Below are 19950 nucleotides of genomic sequence, written 5' to 3' on the forward strand. Positions count from 1 at the left end.
GGCGACTGCCGGGCCGGGCCGACCAGCGCCGCCTCTACCCGCGCCCGCCCCGCCCCGCCCCGCCCGCCGCGAGGGGGAGGAGCCTCAGCCCGGCGCCGCCAATCAGCGCCCGCCTCCTCCCCAATGAGCGCCAGGCCACGCCCCCGCTGCGCCCCGCCCGCTCCCCAGCCCCGGGGGCGCGTGACTCCGGTGTGTACGCCGGGCGTGCGGAGGCGGGGCCGGCAGCGAAGCCGCGACCAATGGCGGCGGCACTCGGGGCTGAGGGGGTGGAGCCTTAGGAGGGGCGCGACCAATGGGGGCGCGGTGCGGCCGGCGCGCGCGGCGCTCGGCGGGAGCGGTGCCGGGGCCGCCGGGGCACGATGCGGCCGAACGGGCCGGGCCATCCCGCTCTCCCCGCTCCCCTCGCCGCTCTCGCCCGGCCCGCGGCGGCCGCCGCTATCTTCGGACCCGCGGCGCCGCTCGCCCTCTTCAGCGGCCCAGGAGCGCCGCCACGCGTCGTCGTGCCGCACCGGTCGGCGGTCGCGCAGTGCCCTCTGGCGGCCCCGCTGCGCCTCACAGGCCCGGCCCGACGGGGCGCGTCCCGGTGCCTCACGCAGGGATCTGCCGCGGTGGGGGCTGGCTCTCTCAGCCGTGCCCGTTCCCCGTTCGGCCCCGAGCCGCCGTCGGTGCAGTACCGTGCGGCGATCAGAAATCGAGCCGTCGCACTACGGCCCCCGGGCACACCGACAGCTCCTCGGATGTATCGAACCTGAGAGCGGAATTACCGATAAATACAGAACGGAGGGATCGCGCTACTCCGTCACCTCTGCTCTGCCGCGCCGCCCCGTGCCGAGGCGTGGGGYGAGCGGGGCCGGGGTTTGGAGCTCCCACCCGGGGATGTCCAAAGCCGCCCGCGTTGCCTCGCTCCGCTCATCCCCAGCGCATGGATGCCGAAAGTTCCGATTCAGGAAAACTGTAAATTACCGTGTGCCAAATCCCGCCGTCCTGAGAGCCCGGCTCTTTCCAAGGCCTCGGCTGCTGTGCCCCAGTCCCAGCTGGGGCGACGGACACCCTACACACTGCCCCATCGCTCCGTGTCCGTCAGTTATGAAGGAGCCAGGAAACAGTTCAGCATCCTGGACAGCCAGAGATGGACAGTTGTGGGAGCAGCCGGTGTGGCTTGTGGTGGCTGTCACTCTTTTAGAAGAGGTAAAACAGATTCTCTTCTATCTAAGYGCCTGGAAAATGGAAGAATAAACTGTGCAGGACAACCTGTTATGATGTGGAGCAGAGCAGGGACAGTCTCTGGGGACTCTGGGGGCTGTAGTCACAAATCTTGCCTGGTCCCAAATCTCATTCAGCTCATCCTGAGGGAGTTCCACAGGCCTGCTCTCCCAGGGAGGTGACAGGTATCCCTGAGCCACAGCAAAACCCTGCTAACCACAGAAAAGAGGGGCCCAGGAATCCCTTCCCTTTCCCCTCGGGGTGAATCAGACGATCACAATTTCTGGCTGCTGCCATCACAAATACCCTCCCCACGTGCTGAGGGAGGACACCAATGCAGCAGAATTTCACACTAGGAGAAAAGGATTTGAACCATCTCTACAATAACTAAAACATCAAGACTGGGGTCTTGTACAGGTTATGTTGGGGTTCCTTACATGGAATGGGACTGCAAGAACCTTCTCTTTTCATACACTGGGGGCTGAAAATCCCAAGGCTGTGCAAGCCTAAGCAAAGCCAGGCAGATATCCACACCCTGGTGAGGACTTCCAATGCTCCACATCAAAGTCAAGTCCTCTTAGCTGCTTCCTCCCTGACATGCTGAGAATTTGGAAAAAACACAGTGCTATGCAAATGCAGTGGCAATTAAACTGTGGCCTTTTTCTGTATGCACAGAGYGGGGACCTCACTGTGGGTGCAGCTCTTCCCTGGCAAGTTGAAAGGCCATGCCAGGGACTCATGTCTTTTTAATGAAGGGATTTGCAGATAGGACCCCATGCCCCACCTGCTCTTCCGTTCTCACTGGGAAGGCTCTCTTTGATAGCRGGAGCTAATTGCTGCAAACCTCCTAGGATGAGCTGGTTGGGCGCTTGGATGAAGTCTTTGTAAGTAATCTAGGGAGAGGGCTGGGGGAGGTGGGGATTAAACAACTGCTTCTTCCCAAKGTCCCTTCAGTGAGGTCATTCCATAAAATTTTAGTTTCCTCTCACTTACTGGATCACAGCTGACCCCAAGGCTGGCTTGCCAGGGATCTCTACCTGAAGCCAGCTAATACCTGCCTGATGACTCTAGATAATACCAAGGATTCTTTTCTTCTAATCTTAATATAGCTCTAAACCCAACAATTTACAAATTTTTGTACATCCTGTAGGTCACACTCATAGGCTAATCCAAAGCCAAAAGGATGGGCTGGCAAGGAGACTTTCCAAGAAACCATGTTTATGGGCATTTTTTATAAGTTTAATCTCTAAATTAATACTTGATTGCTGCCCTATTTTGCTGGGCAGATTAAGCATTCTGGGCTGATACGTCTGTTTCTGGATTTCCCATCACTGTGTGACATTTGGATGTTATCTRACACTCATCCTTTTCATTCCAGGTGTTCTGGACWTACCTCCTGATCACCTGGACTCTCCTCAGCTACTGCAGAACATCCTTGGCACTGGCCCATGTTTCTTTTTGAACTCAAATTTTATTGTTTGCTTCTCAACTTCCCCCATGCCACATCAAGATGTTGTTTAAATGGCAGAGAGGGGAAATTTGGTCCCTCCTGGAAAATCAGAGTGTGAAGAGGGGTGGAAATGGTCCCTCATTTCTAAGTTTAGCTGTTCAGCAGCCCGCAGCCTTTCCCAAAGAGCTTCCATGAGCCTGGCTGTGTGGGATTCATGCTGGGCAGCAGAAATGCATCCCACGACCTCCCACCACAGCCTCAAAAGCCCCTGCACCTTGCTCTTTGCCGGCTGTGGGATACAGCCAGACATGTTTCTGCTTTTCCAGAATTGCTGTATTTCCCTGYAAAACTCCACAGGTGCAATGTTTCAGAGGACTCAGGGCTTTCCAAGTAGATGGAGTCTGGGGAAAAGCAGAAACCTCAGTGGCACTGCACATGGAAAGAGAGAGCAATCCCCATCTCCTGGAACAGGCTGCAGGGCTGCAAGTGAGACAGAGACTGTCCCTGTCTGTGTGCCCAAACCACACAGCCACTGCCAGCCCCACGGTGAGAGACCCCAGAGGAGGGGTGCTCACTCTAACCAGACACAACCTGCCCCACCAGCCCTGTCAGGGAAGCAAAGCACCCCACAGCCACAAGCACACAGCCTTTGAGCTCAGACATGTATTTGCTCTCTGGGAGAAAATGTCACCGGGGCCACATCCTCTCTTCCTGCTGGCTTCTGACAGTGCAGAGGCACCACTCACCACTCAGCAGCACCCTGGGGGAACACAGGTGCCACCAGGACAACAGGCAGGACCTGGGGCTGCCAGCTGCTCCAGCAGCTGGAAGGGATCACAGATCTTCTCCTGGAGGGGAGAACAAAACCCGGGGCAGGATCAGGTCAGTGGGAAGCAAGAGCCACCTGAGAAAGTGGCATTTGCCCCTGGCTGAATCCTTGCCAGCAGAGCAACCCAAGGGCACCGCCTTAGCTAACATGGGGGGCAGCTCCCAGGTTACTCCAGCTGCTTTTCTCTGCAGCAAGGAAGAGGCCAAGAGCTTGCCTGGGACTTTGGCTCTGCTTTTATCTTAGAAATGCCTCCTGCTTGGACAGAGACCTGAGGAAATCTCCCCTCCCCAAGTACAAGGCTGTATTTCAGGGATACACAGCTGCAGACTCTTATCTCCCTTGTCTCTCCTGACCCATCTATGGGCTGGAGGGACCACCAAGGAGAAGAAAAAGGCTTCCAGCAGATAGAATGCTTTGTGCTGCAGGGTCAGGGTTGGCAGCCAGGGCCAACATGCTCTTCCCTCAGCAGCTGGGAGAGCAATTGGCAGGAAGATGCTGTGTGGATGAGCCATCATCTCCCTGGGGCAGGCTGTGCACAGCCATCCCCACAGGGGAAGGATAACTCTACTTGGGAGACCTCAGGGAAGTCCAGSTATCAGCCCCACCACTCACCAGGGACATGTTGGGGTGGTTAGAGCAGACCCCTCTTTGGAGGGCTCCAACTTGGCTGGGGGTACAGTTTGTCCAGATTCAGGCACCACTCTCAGGGTCCCATTAAATCGTGCCCAGCCCAGAAGGACTCAAGTGTTTTGGTATCATGCCACAGCCCCTCTGATACCCCAGGGTGACTCTGATGGCATGAGACACCCATGTCCCTGTTCCTTAACCCAGCCACAGAACTACCTTGTACCAACCTTCGCTCYCTTGCAACAGCAGCCCTGCAGTGCTGTGGTGTTGGTCCCCTCAGCTCGAATCAGAAACTCCTCTGCAAACCTGGAGCTCTGAAGGATCGCAGCCATTTCAGCATCCACGTCCACCACCTCTCCTTCCTGGGGGTAGAGGAACAGTCACAGACCTGGGGTCCTGCATATGTGTCCCAGGGGACTCCAGCCACCCAGCCAGATGATGGGGAGAGTGAAAGTAGGGGCACATCTTGGCACAAAACCTGGAGAAACACCCACAAAACCCAAGCATCAGGCTTCAAACCATTCTGGGWAGCCACCATGGATATCCTGCTTCTACTTTTACCACAGTGCAATGAATGGATCTGTCTCCCCTTTCTGCCCCTTTGCACTSTCCTGGGTTTACACAGCCCCTCTGCTCCCACCCATCACCTCTCCACCAAAACTTGCCCCCAGATCACAGAGGATGCTGCTGAGTAGCTGCTTCATCARCTTTAACCCTTCCCTACGGAGCCCCAGCATGCCTCCCCGCACCTTGAAGGTGAAGTTGGCATCAAACACCAGCTCTCGTTCATGCCCCACAATGCCACCATTGTAGATGACCTGTCCTGGCCCGGTCCGGCTGCCACTCGGCACCTTGAACAGGCGGAAAGTTGCAGAAACAAAGCGGCAGTCGCCTACAAGGGAGAGGTTGGTGTGTTGGGCACTGAACACCAGGGCTGGGAGCCCAGCAGAGCTCCCCACAGCTGCCACTCCCTGGCTGGACCCTCACCGATGATGTCCTGCAGCTCCTTGTTGCCAATRGTGATGGGGCTGGCGGTGACCAGGCACGGGGGGCTGAACCCCACCTCTTCAGCAATGCTGTACAGGTCTCTCCAGTACAGGGCTCCTGCCAGGCATTCTCCTGGCACAAGACCACAGACRTGGGGGATGGAGGCAAAGGTCCAGCACCCCCATGCCATGTCACTCCCATCCCACAGCCCTACGCACCCCACAGCACCCGGTGCTTCTGCACGGTCTCGCTCAGGCGCTGGCTGGCGTAGATGTCACTGAAGTACATCTCTCCCCCRGGCTGGAGGGCAGCAAGGAGTRAAGGGASACCTCAAGAAGCAAAGGGACAAAARGGGCAGGGAGAACTGGGAACCCCCTAATCCTAACTTTCTTGGAACCCTCAGCAGAGATGCCYTTCCCTGACCCCATCCTGCATCCCTGCCTTGCTGGATCCCATTTGCTGCTTCTCAGTGGCACCCCAACAACAGGGCCACCCCACACCCACTTTGCTGCCATGGGCACCAGCCCAGCATCACCTTCAACACAYGAAAGGCCTCCCGCATCACAGCCCTCTTGTCAGGGGTGAGGTTGATCACGCAGTTGGAGCTGTGGAGGAGGAGATGGAGGCTTATTTGCACCTTCTTCCACACTTAGCACCACCAGCTGCTGCACATGCACTAGCTGCTGTGCATCCCATCGCTTCACACAGGACTTGGAAACACCAATTTGACCATGAAAAGGAMAGTTTATATTCCCAGACTCTAGTCCAGATTCTGCCTTGGGATTTCCCTTTTCCCAACATGTGCATCTGAAGCAGGCGACCCCTTGGGATGAAGACCCAGCCTACAGCCCCAAGAAACAGCAGGACTGGGGTGACAGCACCCTGCACAGCACCTACATGACAATATCGTAGCTCTCGTCAGCCAGCCCAGCATCAGCCAGTTTCTCCATGTAACCATGGACAAACTCCACGTTTGGCTTTCGGTAGCCAAACTTATCCATGTGGTAGGCAATGTGCTTCTTCGCCACCTCAACCTGTCAGGAGGAAGGAAATGATGTGGGGTGCTGCTGGGAGGATGAGGGGGTGCCCCAGCTCTGTGCRGTACCTGGCCCTCAGTCATATCTATCCCGGTGACATGGCCCTGCTCYCCAACCAGCTGGCTCAGCACGTAGCAGTCCCTGCCGCTGCCGCTGCCCAGGTCCAGGATCCGGCAYGACGACAGGCACTCAGGGATCACCAGACCACAGCCATAGTACCTGGATGGATGCTGGGCTGAGCTGGGCAGGGGTGCCCCATGGCATGGCCATCCAGGCAGCTGCAGCCCATGGGGATGTGGCAGTGGAGGAGACCCCAAGGTTTACCTGGCCACCACCTCCTCATGGACACGCTCCAGAGCATCTCTCACCACCTTGSAATGGGGCCTGGCTGAGGTAGTGCAAGCATTGGTTTTGAGGTCCTCCGACTTCTGCAGCTCTCTGCCATAGTAATCCTGAGATGAGGACAGAGGCCACTGAGCTGTGGCAAGTTGTGCCCTGGTAGTTCCCCATGCTCCAAAACACGGAGGCCATGCCTGCACACACCCACATGTCCTCTGGCACTGGCACTCTCATTTCCACCCAGCCAAAAACTATGCTAACATCAGGCATTCCCTTACCCCCATCCTCCCCAGCTCTCTTTGTTCACACATACAGATGTGTTTGTGCAGGACAGAATTTAATTCCATTTGCARTAACTTTGCAGGCTGCAGCCACTGTTTCCGTGGCCAAGAAGGGCACAGGGAACAAGGGCAGAGCAACGCCGGGTTGCTCAGCCCCCATCCCTGTGGGCAACAGATGCAAAGCTGCCAACCACACCTGGTGTTTTCATCAGGGCCCCAAAACAAGCTCATCCTCTAATGGCAGCAGGAACCCTGACACAGCCCAGACACAATCCCCCTGCCCAAATGCCCCATCCCTCCACCAGTTCCTGYCCACGCCCCTCACCTGCACCTCCTGGTGGATCTGCATTCTGCAGGGAGTGGCCACTGCAACGGGAATGTGGGGCTGACACCACAGAGATGGGCACCAACAGCAGGTCCTCCCAAGGGCTCTGAATCCCCTTCTTCCCCCAGATACTAGAGCAGATACTCTGAATCCCCTTCTTCCCCCAGATACTTTTGCTCTGCCCCACAAGAACCCTGAGACATCTAGTAGGATGCTCCTGGGGGCACCTGACAACATCCCCCCACCCCAAAGAAACCCATTCCAACTGCCCTGGAGAGACGAGCCTCCAAAATATCCCTGTAGGGTAAATCCTCCCTCCCCTGCTTTGCAGAGAACCCTTGGCCCCGAGCGTAGTCCCAGGACACCCGGCAGAGGCCCTGGGCTGCCTTACTGCCTCCAGCTGCAGYGCCTCAGCCGGACTCTGCCCAGCCMGGGCCACGCTCCTCCCCAACACCCTGAGCTGTCCCGGCATCCCACACAGCAGGGCCTGGCTTCCGCCCCAACCCGGTTCCTGCCCGCCTAGGCCCCTGGCACATAGCCCTGCCGGGACACGGGCACAGCGAGGGCTGCTGGCCCTGCTCCTGTGGTGGGCACACTGCCATCTTCCTGCTGTACCCACACCCCCCAAACMCACCCTGCTGCCTGCTCCCCAACAGCTCTGCACCTCCATGGTGAAACCCTGCTCCTGCTTGCCCCAAATGCAGGGAGACACAAATTTAATGCCACAGGACTGCTGTAGCCTCTGCAGCRGACAGGACCTTGGAATGGATGAGGCACCTGCAAAGGCACTCTGCAGAGCCCTCTGAGCTGAAGCACAATGGGGAACACTGTGGGGCAGAKACCCACCATCCCAAAGTCTCCCCAATGCACAAGGACCACCAACAATGGAATCCAAGACTGCTGCAGTTTAGCGTGTTCAGGACAGCTTTTATTCCCAGGAAGGAAGTCACAGGGAAAACTCTCATTCCCAAAGTGCATCTGCAAAACTGGGGATGAGTGTCACCCAAGGCAAAAATACTTGCTGTGGCCCCTGGGCTAACAGTGGCACAGTAATGGGGATGCAGAAGCTGTGTGCCATTAGGTGAAGTCTAAACAGGCAGTGGCCCTGGCAGGGACRGTGAAATCCAGCCTAGGAGCCAGACCCCAGCAGCATTCCAACAGGAAAATGGCAGGCCAGTGTCAACTCTCAGCCTGCCTGCCCCTATCAGCTGGTGAAAAGCACACTCGGCGAAACAAGTGCTTCCCGTGCACTCCAAGTGCTTCAGATAAGTGACTCACCAGAAACAAGACACAGTATTTATAACCTGGGCCTGGATGTGAACAGGTCACTAGTCTTCAACAGAGCAGTGTAGAACTGAGCACTGAGCTTGTGATGCCCCCCTGCCTGGCTCCTAGACAGGCCTTTGGATACCTTCCCAACCAGATACACACACCACAGCCAAGGCTGCTTCATCAAGAGCTGCAGCTGGAGCAGCAGCCCAGGAAAAGGAATGCAGTTGAAGGCCGAATGCAGCACACATGGCCCGGCAAAGGGATGATGTTCCAAACTCTGGCAGAGTGGAAAATTAGATAACCTCTGAGGAGGATGCTGGCCAAACCACACCCAGCTGGGCCACTGGCAGATGCGCGTGCCCAGATTCCTGGTTTCAGAAATTCTGTGCTGGGAGTGGCACCTCAGCCTACMCTGAAGCACCTCTCACCCACCCAGGCACTTGCAGCTCACACTGATTAAAATGCCCTAAAAAAAACTGCATTCTGTGCCACCTCTGGCTAAATACAGACCGGGGCAAACTGCAGGCACCTGCTTTTAAACCCTATGCCTCCACTCTGCATTTCTTGCCGGGGTGCTGCTGTGGGCTGAGCACCTCACGCTACAAGGGAAGTAAGTAGATGCATAGGAACTGTTGGGAGAAGAAAAAATTTCAGGACATTTGTTACAGCCAGGTGCAGGTGTGTGGGTGAGCATTCTGGAGCAGAGGTGTGGATGTAGGTGCATGAGAGGGGGACCACATGCCCAAACAAACACAGACTCTGCATGTATCCCAGCTGACATTCAGCATCATCCAGACACAGTTCTGAGCCCTGGGGGCTGGAGGGGAGAGGATCCTTCACTTCCTCAGTGCCAGTCGAGATGTCCTTGTGCCTTCAGCTCCCCTTCATTTCAACAAGTGACTCAGCTGGTCCTGAAGGTTTGACGAGCGCTCCACGCTGGCACCAAGCAAGAGGAGATTCACAGTGAGATCTGCTAAACTGTGCTGKGCTGCCTGTGCCCAAGGGACCACAGCAGCTCTAGAGCTGATACTACAGCACTGAGAAACCCTGGGTTCCCCTACTCTCTTCTGTGTCCCCACAAAGCAAACCTCACTTTGTGCACTCTGCTGTACCCACCCTGCTCCCACCATCCCCACCTCCTCTCACAAGCAGCCTTACAGGCTCTATCACATCAGTGAAACAAAAAAAAGTTTTGGTATTAATCCCATCTCTTCAGAGTACTGAAGTGTTATSCTGCTGGGCCAGCATCTGCCCCAATGTTAGCTGCAAAAACCTTTTCCYTCTGCTTCCCCCATCTGCCTCCACCACCTTCCCCTTTCCACTCCCACACATGTGTTCCCTACGTCCTCCCAGAACTTACTTCTTTTGAATTGCTTCTTGCCTAGATGAGAAAAAGAGAGACAAAAAGATCATTAGAAAAACAAAATCTCAGTCAGGGTTTATGTTATGTCAAACAAGSGCTCAAGAAGTCAGAACTCCAGGGTATTTCTGGATTAAGTCCTGGAGGACAACAGCAGCACTGGCTTCTCCCTCTTAGCCCCAGGTGCATTGCACACACTCATGGGAGATRTGGTGCATGGCAAACAGGAGGCAAAAATCTCAGTTCCCACAAAACAGCCTGAAGAGGGCTGAAAAATTCCAGCTCCACGTCCTGCTCAGCTTTGAAGAACTGAAAAAGAGGGATCAGTTTGAGCCAGTTTCATGCAAAGTCTTTAAGGAGAACAGAGAAGGACTGAGGGATCCACTCAACCCCCAAGAGAGAACACCTACTTACTGGTACTGTAGATGAGTAGTTATTATGGCCATTTTTCTTAAACTCTGTGGAGAACAAAACAAAGAATGAACGCCTGCAGAAATCACAGTGCAAGCTGTCCTAATGCCCCGGGGAGTTCCTCCAGCACAGCCACCCCTGCAGGAGAGTGCACTGCCTGCAAAACACCCCTGCCGTTATCTGTCAGCAGTGGCACACTTCCCTTTTTTTTCCCAGTGATAGGCAGAGACACAAGTGCTCTGTTTCAGCCCACAGTCCCTTGACCCTTCTGTCAGAAAGAGCACAGCTTGAGGCCTGGCCAGGTTGCAGGATGCTGGGAGTCCAACAGCACRTAAGGGTTTGAGGAAGCATTAAATTATTCTGTGCTGCCTGAAATTATGTATTTCACTCCACAGCTCCAGTAACACGGCTGTAAACTGTTATTACCACCCTCCTCTCCTCCTGTCCCTAGAAACACTGCTGCTCGAGCAGAAGAACACAGCTTACATCTTCCGAGTGCAAGATGGCATCTTCTTGCATCACCATGTTTCTCGCAGCTTGACCCAGGAGCTAAAACACAAACGCACAGAGCAGGCTGAGATACTGCAGCTTTGCATCTCCTGAGGCCCCCGTGACGGCTGGCAGGGTGACACAAGGGGTGACACATGGGGTGACACCGTGCAGGGATCACCGCGGTGCCGTGAGAGCGTATCTATGGGGAGCACCTGAGGCACCATTCCCGCCCGTCACCCTGGAGAGTTGGCAGTCACCCTTCCGCCTGCCACAGCCGGAGTCCCGAGGCGCTGCCCAGCCGTGCCCGCATCCCGGTCCCGMTGTCCCCGTCCATGCACGGAGATATGTCCCCGCCTCAAACTACAGCTCCCAGCATGCACTGCACCGCAGCCCGCTCCCAACGCCCCGCTCCGCTCCGGCGGGGCTCGCCATGGCCCTGTAACCGGCCAAACGCCGGCACCCACCGCTCACCTCGGCGCTACGGGAGCCCTTCAGCACCTGCTTGGTGAGAGCGATCACGTCGGTGCCGCAGCTCGTCACTTTCTCGGTCAGGAGCCCCTTCACCGAGTGTCCAAAGCGCGCCTGGGCGTCCGCCGCGCCCCCCGCCGCCATCTTACCCCGCCCCGCCCATACCCGGGAGCCGCTACGGCGAGCACCGGGGGCCTGAAGGGTTTGGAAGGCGCAGCGCCCCCGGCGGCCGGGGGCGCTACAGGGAGGGGCTTCTGTCCCCCAGAACACCTCATTGCCTCGGGCACGGACACACTACAGCCCAGCACTGACAGCGCTGATCAGAGTTTCTCAGCACTGCCCAGAGATGACCAGCACTGCCCAGGGTTTCTCAGCACTGCCCAGGGATGACCAGCACTGACCAGGGTTTCTTAGCACTGCCCAGGGATGACCAGCACTGACCAGGGTTTCTTAGCACTGCCCAGGGATGACCAGCACTGACCAGCACTGACCAGGGTTTCTTAGCACTGCCCAGGGATGACCAGCACTGGCCAGCACTGATCAGGGTTTCTCAACACTGGCAAGTGCTTCCCCTGTACTACCCAGGGCTGACCAGTGGTACGAGGGGTTGGGCTGACCAGCGCTCACCAGCATTGCCGAGGACTGCCCAACATGTCAAGTGCTGCCCGTGTCTCCCCGTGTCTTATCAGGGATGTTCAGGGTTTCTCAGCATTTCCAGTGCTGCCCAGTGCCCCAGCCCCGTGCTGCCCATCCCCCCCCGGGTCTGTCGAGGCGCTCCCAGGCCGAGGATGGAATCAGTGCTCCACCAGATCCTCCCAGCTGTGCTCAATGCACCAGGACAGACGTCGAGGGCTCAGCTGTCCCCGCACCCCTGGCCCACCACAGGGCCCTGGGGATGGAAGCCCAAGGACAGATCCGACCCTGGGCATCCCCTGGCCCCCAGCGCAATGGAAGCGGCTCCCCCATGGCCAGCCAGGGTGGCCGTGGCCCCGCTGCCCTCGCCCCCCGCCATGTGCCCACAGCTGCAGAGCTGGCCACGGGCCCAGCGCCCGGCTCCCCCCTCCTTTCCCCCCGATAAGGAGCCGAGCCCGCCTCAGAGTCAAGGAGACGACCCCAGAGCCGCTATAAGGGCCCCCCGCGCGCCGCAGCCCCTCAGCCGGCCCCGCCATGCCGCTGCTGGGTGCCCTGCTGCTGGCCCTGGCCCTGCTCTGCACCTGGCGGCTGGCTCGCCGGCGGGACACCCTGCCCATGGCCACAGCGACGGGTCTGGGGCGCCCACGGAGCCTGCCGGCCCTGCCGCTGGTGGGGAGCCTGCTGCAGCTGGCCGGGCACCGCCAGCTCCACCTGCGGCTGTGGCGCCTGCAGGGACACTACGGCAGCCTGTACGCCCTGTGGATGGGCTCCCACTACGTGGTGGTGGTCAACAGCTACCGGCACGCCAGGGAGGTGCTGCTGAAGAAGGGCAAAGASTTCGCCGGACGGCCCCGCACTGTGAGTCGGGGTTTGGGGGTCCCTTCCCACTGTGGCGTGGGGTGAGGCGGGGGCGCTCCCAAAAAGGCACYCAGCAGGGTCCGTGTCCCCTCCCCAACCTGGCCGCAGCACGCCGGGGGCAGGGCAGCCCCTCCATACCCCGTTCCCCAGGGTGAGCCCTGTGCATCCTCCAGCCCAAAGCTGCCTGTTTTCCTGCAGCTGGCTGCATCCCTGGGCACGGGGATGTGAATTCAGGCTCCCTGCACCCCTTAAATTCACTGGGCATCCTGGAGCCCCTAACCCTGGCATCTGTCCCTAAAGCTCTTTATCAGTCCTTGGCAGGGGGAAAGCAAAGCTCATGTCCTGTGCTTTGCCGGYCTGCACTAACCCCCAGCCCCCCGGACAATTCCTGGGATGGGGTGAGATGATCATCCATCCCCTACGGCCGTGTGCTGCCGTGGGGTGACCCTGGAACTGTCTGTCCCTCAGGTGACCACGGACCTGCTGTCCCGCGGGGGCAAGGACATCGCCTTCGCCAGCTACGGGCCCCTCTGGAAGTTCCAGCGCAAGCTGGTGCACACTGCCCTCTCCATGTTCGGGGAGGGCTCCCTCGCCCTCGAGAGGATCAGTAAGTGCCTCCCACCAGCCCCAGGCTCCCTCCCAGCTCTGGTTCCCTCCCACGCTTGTCTTTTTCTTCCGACGTGCCCTGATTCCCTGGGCTCAGCCCAACCCCCGCGTTGTCCCCTCAGCTTGCCATGCAGGAGCTCTGTCCCTCTCCTTCTGTCCCCTGTACTTTACCAACACCGCTCCATGTGTTTTCCACCCTGAACTTCAGTTCACCTCACTCACAGATGGGGAAATCGAGGCGTGGAGCCAGCTCCCTGCTCCACCCAGGAGGACATCCTTGCACGTCTCCATCCTCTCTGCTCCTCCTCCTCAGCACCCAGCATTGTCCMTTCTGCCCATCCCAGCCCCGCAGGGTCCAGCCCTGGCAGGGGGGTGCGCTCTGCAGGCTGCACATCCTGAATGAACAGGGAACCCATCCTTCCAGCCCCCATCTGCCCCCTTCATCACCCCCTGGCCTTCCTCTCCCTGTCCCAGTCTGCCGGGAGGCCGCGTCCCTGTGTGAGACGCTCAGCGCTGCGCAGGACACGGCCCTGGACATGGCCCCTGAGCTCACACGGGCTGTCACCAACGTGGTCTGCTCTCTCTGCTTCAACTCCTCGTACCGGCGCGGGGACCCCGAGTTCGAGGCCATGCTGGAGTACAGCCAGGGTATCGTGGACACTGTGGCCAAGGAGAGCTTGGTGGACATCTTCCCCTGGCTCCAGGTGAGCAGGGACGTGGGCACTGCCTGTTCCTCTCATCTCACATGAGGGGACGGAGCTGCAATGTGTCCTGTACGAGCTCCCCTAAGTTAGGAGGGTCTTTGCCCTGGTGGCCCACAAGAGCCAGTACCCGGATGGGCACAGAGCGACCACCTAGGGGCTTGCACGGGCTGGGCTGGAGCTTGTTGTAATATGGCTTTTCTCCCTCAGATATTTCCCAACAAGGATCTAGCCCTGCTGAAGAAATGCCTCCAGGTCCGGGACCAGCTGCTCCAGCAGAAATTCACTGAACACAAGGTGCCAGCAGGGCCAGGACAGGGAGCTGATGGAGCTGAGGTGATGGGCACTGTGCCCAGCAGGGCCTGGCTCACGCGTGTCTCTCRGCAGGAAGCTTTCTGTGGAGACACCGTGAAGGACCTCATGGATGCCCTCTTGCAAGTGAGGCTCAATGCTAAGAACAGCAGCCCTCTGGAGCCAGGGCTGGAGCTGACTGATGACCACCTCCTCATGACAGTGGGGGATATCTTTGGGGCCGGTGTGGAGACCACCACAACTGTGCTCAAGTGGGCTGTGCTCTATCTGCTCCACTACCCTGAGGTAGGGTCTACACCCCACAGTGGGGGGCTTGGGTTCCCTCCACCACCTCATGGATGTCATGAGGAGTTTTGGGGAAGGCAGGTGCCAAAAGAGAAGTCAGGATCTGCAGATAAGCAGGATCTAGCTGTGGGCACTTCTGCCCCACACAACCTGACAGGACATGCTGATGATGCTGGGTGCACCCCACTGCGCACAGGGCACCCCTCTCCCTGGGCTCCCACACTGGTGTTTGCTCCCCTCCCAGATCCAGAGGAAGATCCAGGAGGAAATGGACCACAAGATCGGCTTGGTGCGTCACCCACACCTCAGTGACCGCCCACTGCTGCCCTACCTGGAGGCCACCATCAGTGAAGTGCTGCGCATCCGGCCCGTGTCTCCCCTGCTCATCCCMCATGTGTCCCTTGCCGACACCAGGTGAGACCCCCCTGGGGCACATACAGCTCCTGAGCAGAAACCGTGGAGARGGAGCAACTGCCTCACTCTGTGTCTGCCTTGCAGCATCGGGGAATACTCCATCCCCAAGGGTGCCAGGGTCATCATCAACCTCTGGTCTGTGCACCACGACGAGAAGGAGTGGGACAAACCTGAGGAGTTCAATCCTGGTGGGTTGTGTGATCCCCATCCTCTCCTGGGCCGGGGGATGGCAGGGTGGGTGCAGCAGGAGAGGCTGAGCCCTGGCAGGGGGGCTTGGTGCTGKGAGGTTGGATCCTGCTCCCACCCATCTGGGGCATTCCCACCCTCTCTGCTCCTGCAGCTCCCACACATGTGATGAACTTAAGCAGGTCTCAGGCAGAAGGGATTAATGCCAGTGGTGCCCCTTGCCCTCGCAGGCCGCTTCCTGGATGAGCGGGGCCAGCACATCCACTCACCCTCACCCAGCTACCTCCCCTTTGGAGCCGGGATCCGTGTCTGCCTGGGAAAAGTCCTGGCCAAGATGGAGCTCTTCCTCTTCCTGGCCTGGGTGCTGCAGAGGTTCACACTCGAGTGCCCCGAGGACCAGCCCCTGCCCTCGCTGGAGGGCAAGTTTGGTGTTGTGCTGCAGGTGCAGAAGTTTCAGGTGAAGGCCAGGCTGAGGGAGGCCTGGAGAGTGGCCTCATGATGGGGAGGAGCCCTGGATCTGGGGCGATGGGGGTGGGGATGGGACCACAGAGGCTGCCCCATGGGTGGGGAGTTACCCACATAAAGCTATTCCCAACACAGCACGGCTCTGGCTATTTTTGGGTAGGAGATGGAGGGCAGGGGTAGGTGTGAGGTGTACGGTGGCCCCACACCTTGCTGTGAGCACTGGGCTGAGTTGGGAGGCCACAGCCTCTCTGCAGCAGCGTGGCAGCTCCTGCCTGCTCACTGTCCCGAGCAYTCACTGTCTGGATTTTGGCCATGGCTCCAGCAGCAGCACAACCTTCCYGTAACGCAAGGGGCCGTGTTTGCTTTGCTTTCGCCAGAAACTACTGTGCCATGGAGGGCAGCGTGTAATTAGGTTTCTGGTTCTCTATTACTTGACCTCTTAATATTTAACTAAATAGCTGCACAGCTATGGCTCAGGGCCCCTGGAGGGAAAGCGGCCAAGGCAGAAGGGAAAGCCCCATAGAGCCCCCACACAATGTGATACCCCAGCCCTGCACATCCCCCCATTTTCCCCCCYTTTCTATTGCCCTCTGCCCTCTCTCTTGCTAGCAGGCAGGAAAACAGAYATAAACCTGCCCACCACGGAACCTCCTGCTCAGTGTGTATGAGTTCTTTCAAAGCCCCAGCACTTGGCTTTCACACAGCTCCTTCAACATCAGCATCTGATACCAAATGGGTCCTGTCAGCCTGTGGCATGAGGATGATGATGAAGGCAATGTTTGCAGCATAGCACAGCACCAAGAGCATCCTCCCTCCTCCCAGTTCATTTTCCTGGGGGCTCCATTTTCCTGGAGGCTGTAGGGAGGATCTGGAGTAAGAACTGCCAGGCACATGCCTGCCAAGGGCAATCCTCAGGCTGATTTGAGCAGCTGACCCACCAAAAGCAGGGCAGAGGGAGCACAGCAGGAGCCCAGCCCTACTGCTGCTGCACAGAATCTCTGATGGCTTCTAGGGGCTCAGCCCCACACATCTTCCTGCTTCCCTGCCTCTTTCCATCACACACTTACCATCTGGGTTTCCGATCCCTCYGCTTCTGCTAGGACACACTGAAGCTGGGTGGGTGAAGAGGAATGGGACTCACAACCAGCTTTGGGAAAATTTGGCTAAACATGATGCTCTGGGCTTCCCTGGGGATTGGCACCTCCATGCCAGCAGTCCTTCTCCTGCCTCAGATCCTGTCACTGGCAGGAAACATTGGCAAGGAGACTCTGCTCCAGTCTTCTCAGCATTGTGATGCCTCCAGGAGCATCAACAGGACCTCCAGCACCATTGCACCMCTTTGCCAAGGCATTAGATTTTGCTCTTGGTAAGGGAAAGGATTTTCTCATTGCCAGAGTCAACATGGGGCCAACACYTCACTGGTTGCTGAGGCACCCACACAAGTGCAAAAAGCCAGCATGCACCTTGGGCAGAAATAGAAACCTTTGAACCAGGGATCTTTCTAGGCTGGAAAAAGCCTCCAGCTGCTTGCACTCCACCTTCCCCCTTTGCCAGGGCTGGCATGTGCTGTCCTGGGCCCAGGGACCAGCACGTGCTGCAGATCCCAGCACCCCAAACTCAACCCTGCTGCAGGGTTTCTTGYCCCCTGCCCAGCCCACCTCCCCCCCAGAAGATACTGCTGGGGGGATTCAGTGCCCAGCACCAGCTGCCTGGCACTTCGTGAGCTAGTAAACAGCCCCTGGCATGGCTGCTCCCTGCTCTGGAAGCAGGCAGAGGCACTGCTGAATCACCAGGCTGGTATTTCTGTTCTGACAGCTGCTCTGGGGCTGTGCTGCTGTGCCCAAAACCCCCGCTCCACCAGAGAGCTTCACCTGGGCCACTGGCCCCAGCTCCCTGAAGCAAAGGGGGTCTGCAAGGGAGGAGTTGGTGACAATGGAATGAATGAAGTTTTTTCATTCACAGTTGTTCCCACACTTTCTTGGATACACCATGAGGCAGACATGCATCTTCCTGAGGGTGCTGGGCAGARCAAGCCTGAGCCTTTTGCAAAAAATTCATTTTGGGGGGGTCCAGCCACCCCCCAGCACTTGGCTGACCCAGCTGTGCCACAGGGCTCAGCTCAGAAACCCTCCAAGTTTGAGAAGGCTTCACTTTGCACCAGGCACCGGCTGACCCTGGACTGTGCTGGAGAGTGAGGGCCAGCCCAGGAGGAGCAGGAGACGCTTGGAATACCTGCGGGCTCTGCAGCGGGCATGGTGCCAGGAGGGCTGAGTAAGCACAGACCTCAGGACACAGCTGTTTGCTGGCCGAAAACAAACCGAGAAAGAAGCCGGCAGCCTGTGACCCGCCCCGGCACAGAGACTGCAGTGCTTGCACCACCGTCGCRACAGCCCCGCTGTGGGCACCCGTCCCATCTGATAAAAACAGATCTGTGCTGTCAGGATGGGGGGAACCAGCCCTGACAGAGGCAACTCATCCTGGCCTTCCCAGGCTGCCCGCTGTGGGATGCTATGGGGCTTGTCTCAGCCAGGGGCTGCCTGTTTTGCCTCCCATTCCGGCCTGGTCCAAGCATCTCCTATATAAACCAAAGAAGAAAAAACAGGGGCAAAAGCCTCCCTGGATTTGTTGCACAGGTGGTAGTGGAGGGCCAGGAAGCAGCAGCCTTCGGGGAGAACCACTCATTCAGGACAGCAATGGGAGTTTATTCACCGGAGCTGAACTGTGCCCCAGCTCCCTGCCAAACTCTGCTGGGACCAGGTCAGGCTGGCATGAGCCCAGCCAGGGCATGAACCAGAGGGGACATGGCTGTGGGAGCCCGGGCTGTGCGGGGCAGGAACAAGCACAGCCCAGGCTCTCACCACTGACCCACATCCCCGAGTAGTGAGGGGTACCCAGGGAACCCAAAGCTCCCGTCACCCACAACAGCCTCATGTTGTCAGTGGAGCCTACTGATTTTGCTTCTCTCCAGGCTTCCTGCCCCAGGAAAGTTTTGATGACTGTGTGACAAACACAGAGGCTTAACTGCACCTCAGCTTTCCTTAGCCTCCAGTCAGGTAGGCAAAGCTCTGAGAGCACGCTGCCAGCAAGCACCAAGACACAATTCCCTCCTCCATCTTCAGCCAACACCCATCCACAGGGTTGTACAAACATGCAATGATATGCTGCAGGAAGATCACACCAGTGCTCCCAGACGAGGTGTTTGCATCATCGGAGAGCTTGGTGTTCTCCTTGGGAACACCAAGGAGATGCTGCAGTACCCACTGATCCCAGGAGCCCCCGTTGTGCTCAGGGGGCACTCTCACTGAGCCACCACAGTGTGACCTTCACCTGTCCCCAGGCAACACAACCCCAGCCCACCAGGACACCTGCTGAGTCCCTGCACTCAGAGCCTACTTCAGTGGCCAAAAACATTACATGTAAGCAGCTCWGCACTGCCATGGATTCCAGCAAAAATAAGAGTTCAAGGAGCATTGGCAGCAACACCTGGAGCACACTGTAAAGCAGGATGTTGAGCAGTAGATTGACACCAATTTGCCGTCAAACCTACTGCATTACCACAACTCAGTTTTGAAACAATGTATTCATGACTCCCAATAAAACAYTCACCCCTCATAGCTGGGAATGGATGGGTGGGTTTTGGTACTGTGGTGTTGGAGATGCACATCTGCCCGTGTCCTCATAAATCCAGGATTTTGCAGTGTGCATCTGGAGAAGAGCTCTCTTTGGGCCATACTGGCTTCCTACACAGGGATACACAGGTGTGAGGATCAAGCACCTTTCTAAAGCTACAAAGCTGGAGCTTTGGGATTCCTCTGCCTGCCTGAAGAGGCACCAGCAAGGGTGTGTCCAAGGAGCTCAACTACCCCAGGTCCTGCCCTGCACCACTCCTTCTCCCCTTGGTTGCAGTCTAAAAGACTAAAGCACCGAGAGCCACTAACAGTTCTGCTCCTCCTCAGGCATTTGTGAGCTGAAGAGACATGGTTTGTGCCCCATTTGTCTCTAAATGCCAAAAAACCCTCCAGGAGTCAGAGGCACACCACTGCTTCTTCCTGATGTTTTAAAATTAGAAACATCAGCTCAACTTACTGGTACTTACCTCSATGTCCAGAGGATTCCCCTGTGCTCAGTAGGATGGCTGGAAAGCAAATATGGAGATTTCTGTCTTATGCCAACAGAAATGTTGGCAAAGGGTCTCCCAATGGCAAAGGGCCTTATAGTAAACAGCAGTAAACCCCATTCCTTACATACTGATGTGCTTTTTGAGCTTCCTCTTTGGTGCGAGGAGCAAAACCAGGTGCCAGTAAGTATGGAATTCCTGGGGATGACAATTCTCTTCTCAAAAGATATATGTGGCCACGGTACACAGCTGGAAGTGACCGGTCCCCAGGCAGCCAGGCTCTGGGGCACAC

The 19950-nt window shown here is 57.6% G+C and overlaps 3 protein-coding genes across 3 annotated transcripts; 1 reads left to right on the plus strand and 2 right to left on the minus strand.

The window, feature by feature from the left end:
* Window positions 1-3082: 3082 nt before the first annotated feature.
* AS3MT (arsenite methyltransferase) lies at window positions 3083-7576 on the minus strand. Its single transcript, XM_057379687.1, has 11 exons — window positions 7442-7576; window positions 7079-7119; window positions 6458-6585; window positions 6202-6352; window positions 5994-6130; window positions 5632-5701; window positions 5315-5396; window positions 5097-5228; window positions 4859-5001; window positions 4337-4471; window positions 3083-3501 (listed from the first exon to the last, which is right to left on the minus strand). The coding sequence occupies exons 1-11, from the start codon at window positions 7548-7550 to the stop codon at window positions 3403-3405; spliced, it is 1227 nt and encodes a 408-aa protein (XP_057235670.1). The 5' UTR covers window positions 7551-7576; the 3' UTR covers window positions 3083-3402.
* A 378-nt stretch (window positions 7577-7954) lies between these two features.
* BORCS7 (BLOC-1 related complex subunit 7) lies at window positions 7955-11365 on the minus strand. Its single transcript, XM_057379663.1, has 5 exons — window positions 11085-11365; window positions 10608-10670; window positions 10125-10168; window positions 9711-9731; window positions 7955-9286 (listed from the first exon to the last, which is right to left on the minus strand). Exons 1-5 carry the CDS (start codon window positions 11223-11225, stop codon window positions 9235-9237), a joined length of 321 nt encoding a protein of 106 aa, XP_057235646.1. The 5' UTR covers window positions 11226-11365; the 3' UTR covers window positions 7955-9234.
* An 834-nt stretch (window positions 11366-12199) lies between these two features.
* On the plus strand, window positions 12200-15575 carry LOC130581524 (steroid 17-alpha-hydroxylase/17,20 lyase). The gene is made up of 8 exons (XM_057379675.1): window positions 12200-12590; window positions 13041-13179; window positions 13653-13882; window positions 14090-14176; window positions 14267-14476; window positions 14721-14890; window positions 14975-15078; window positions 15307-15575. The coding sequence occupies exons 1-8, from the start codon at window positions 12249-12251 to the stop codon at window positions 15573-15575; spliced, it is 1551 nt and encodes a 516-aa protein (XP_057235658.1). The 5' UTR covers window positions 12200-12248.
* Window positions 15576-19950: the final 4375 nt, after the last annotated feature.

The sequence above is a fragment of the Malurus melanocephalus genome, unplaced genomic scaffold (genome assembly GCF_030028575.1).
Source record: "Malurus melanocephalus ecotype Western Australia unplaced genomic scaffold, MMel_1.1 scaffold_12, whole genome shotgun sequence".
In the NCBI taxonomy this organism is placed as follows: domain Eukaryota; kingdom Metazoa; phylum Chordata; class Aves; order Passeriformes; family Maluridae; genus Malurus; species Malurus melanocephalus.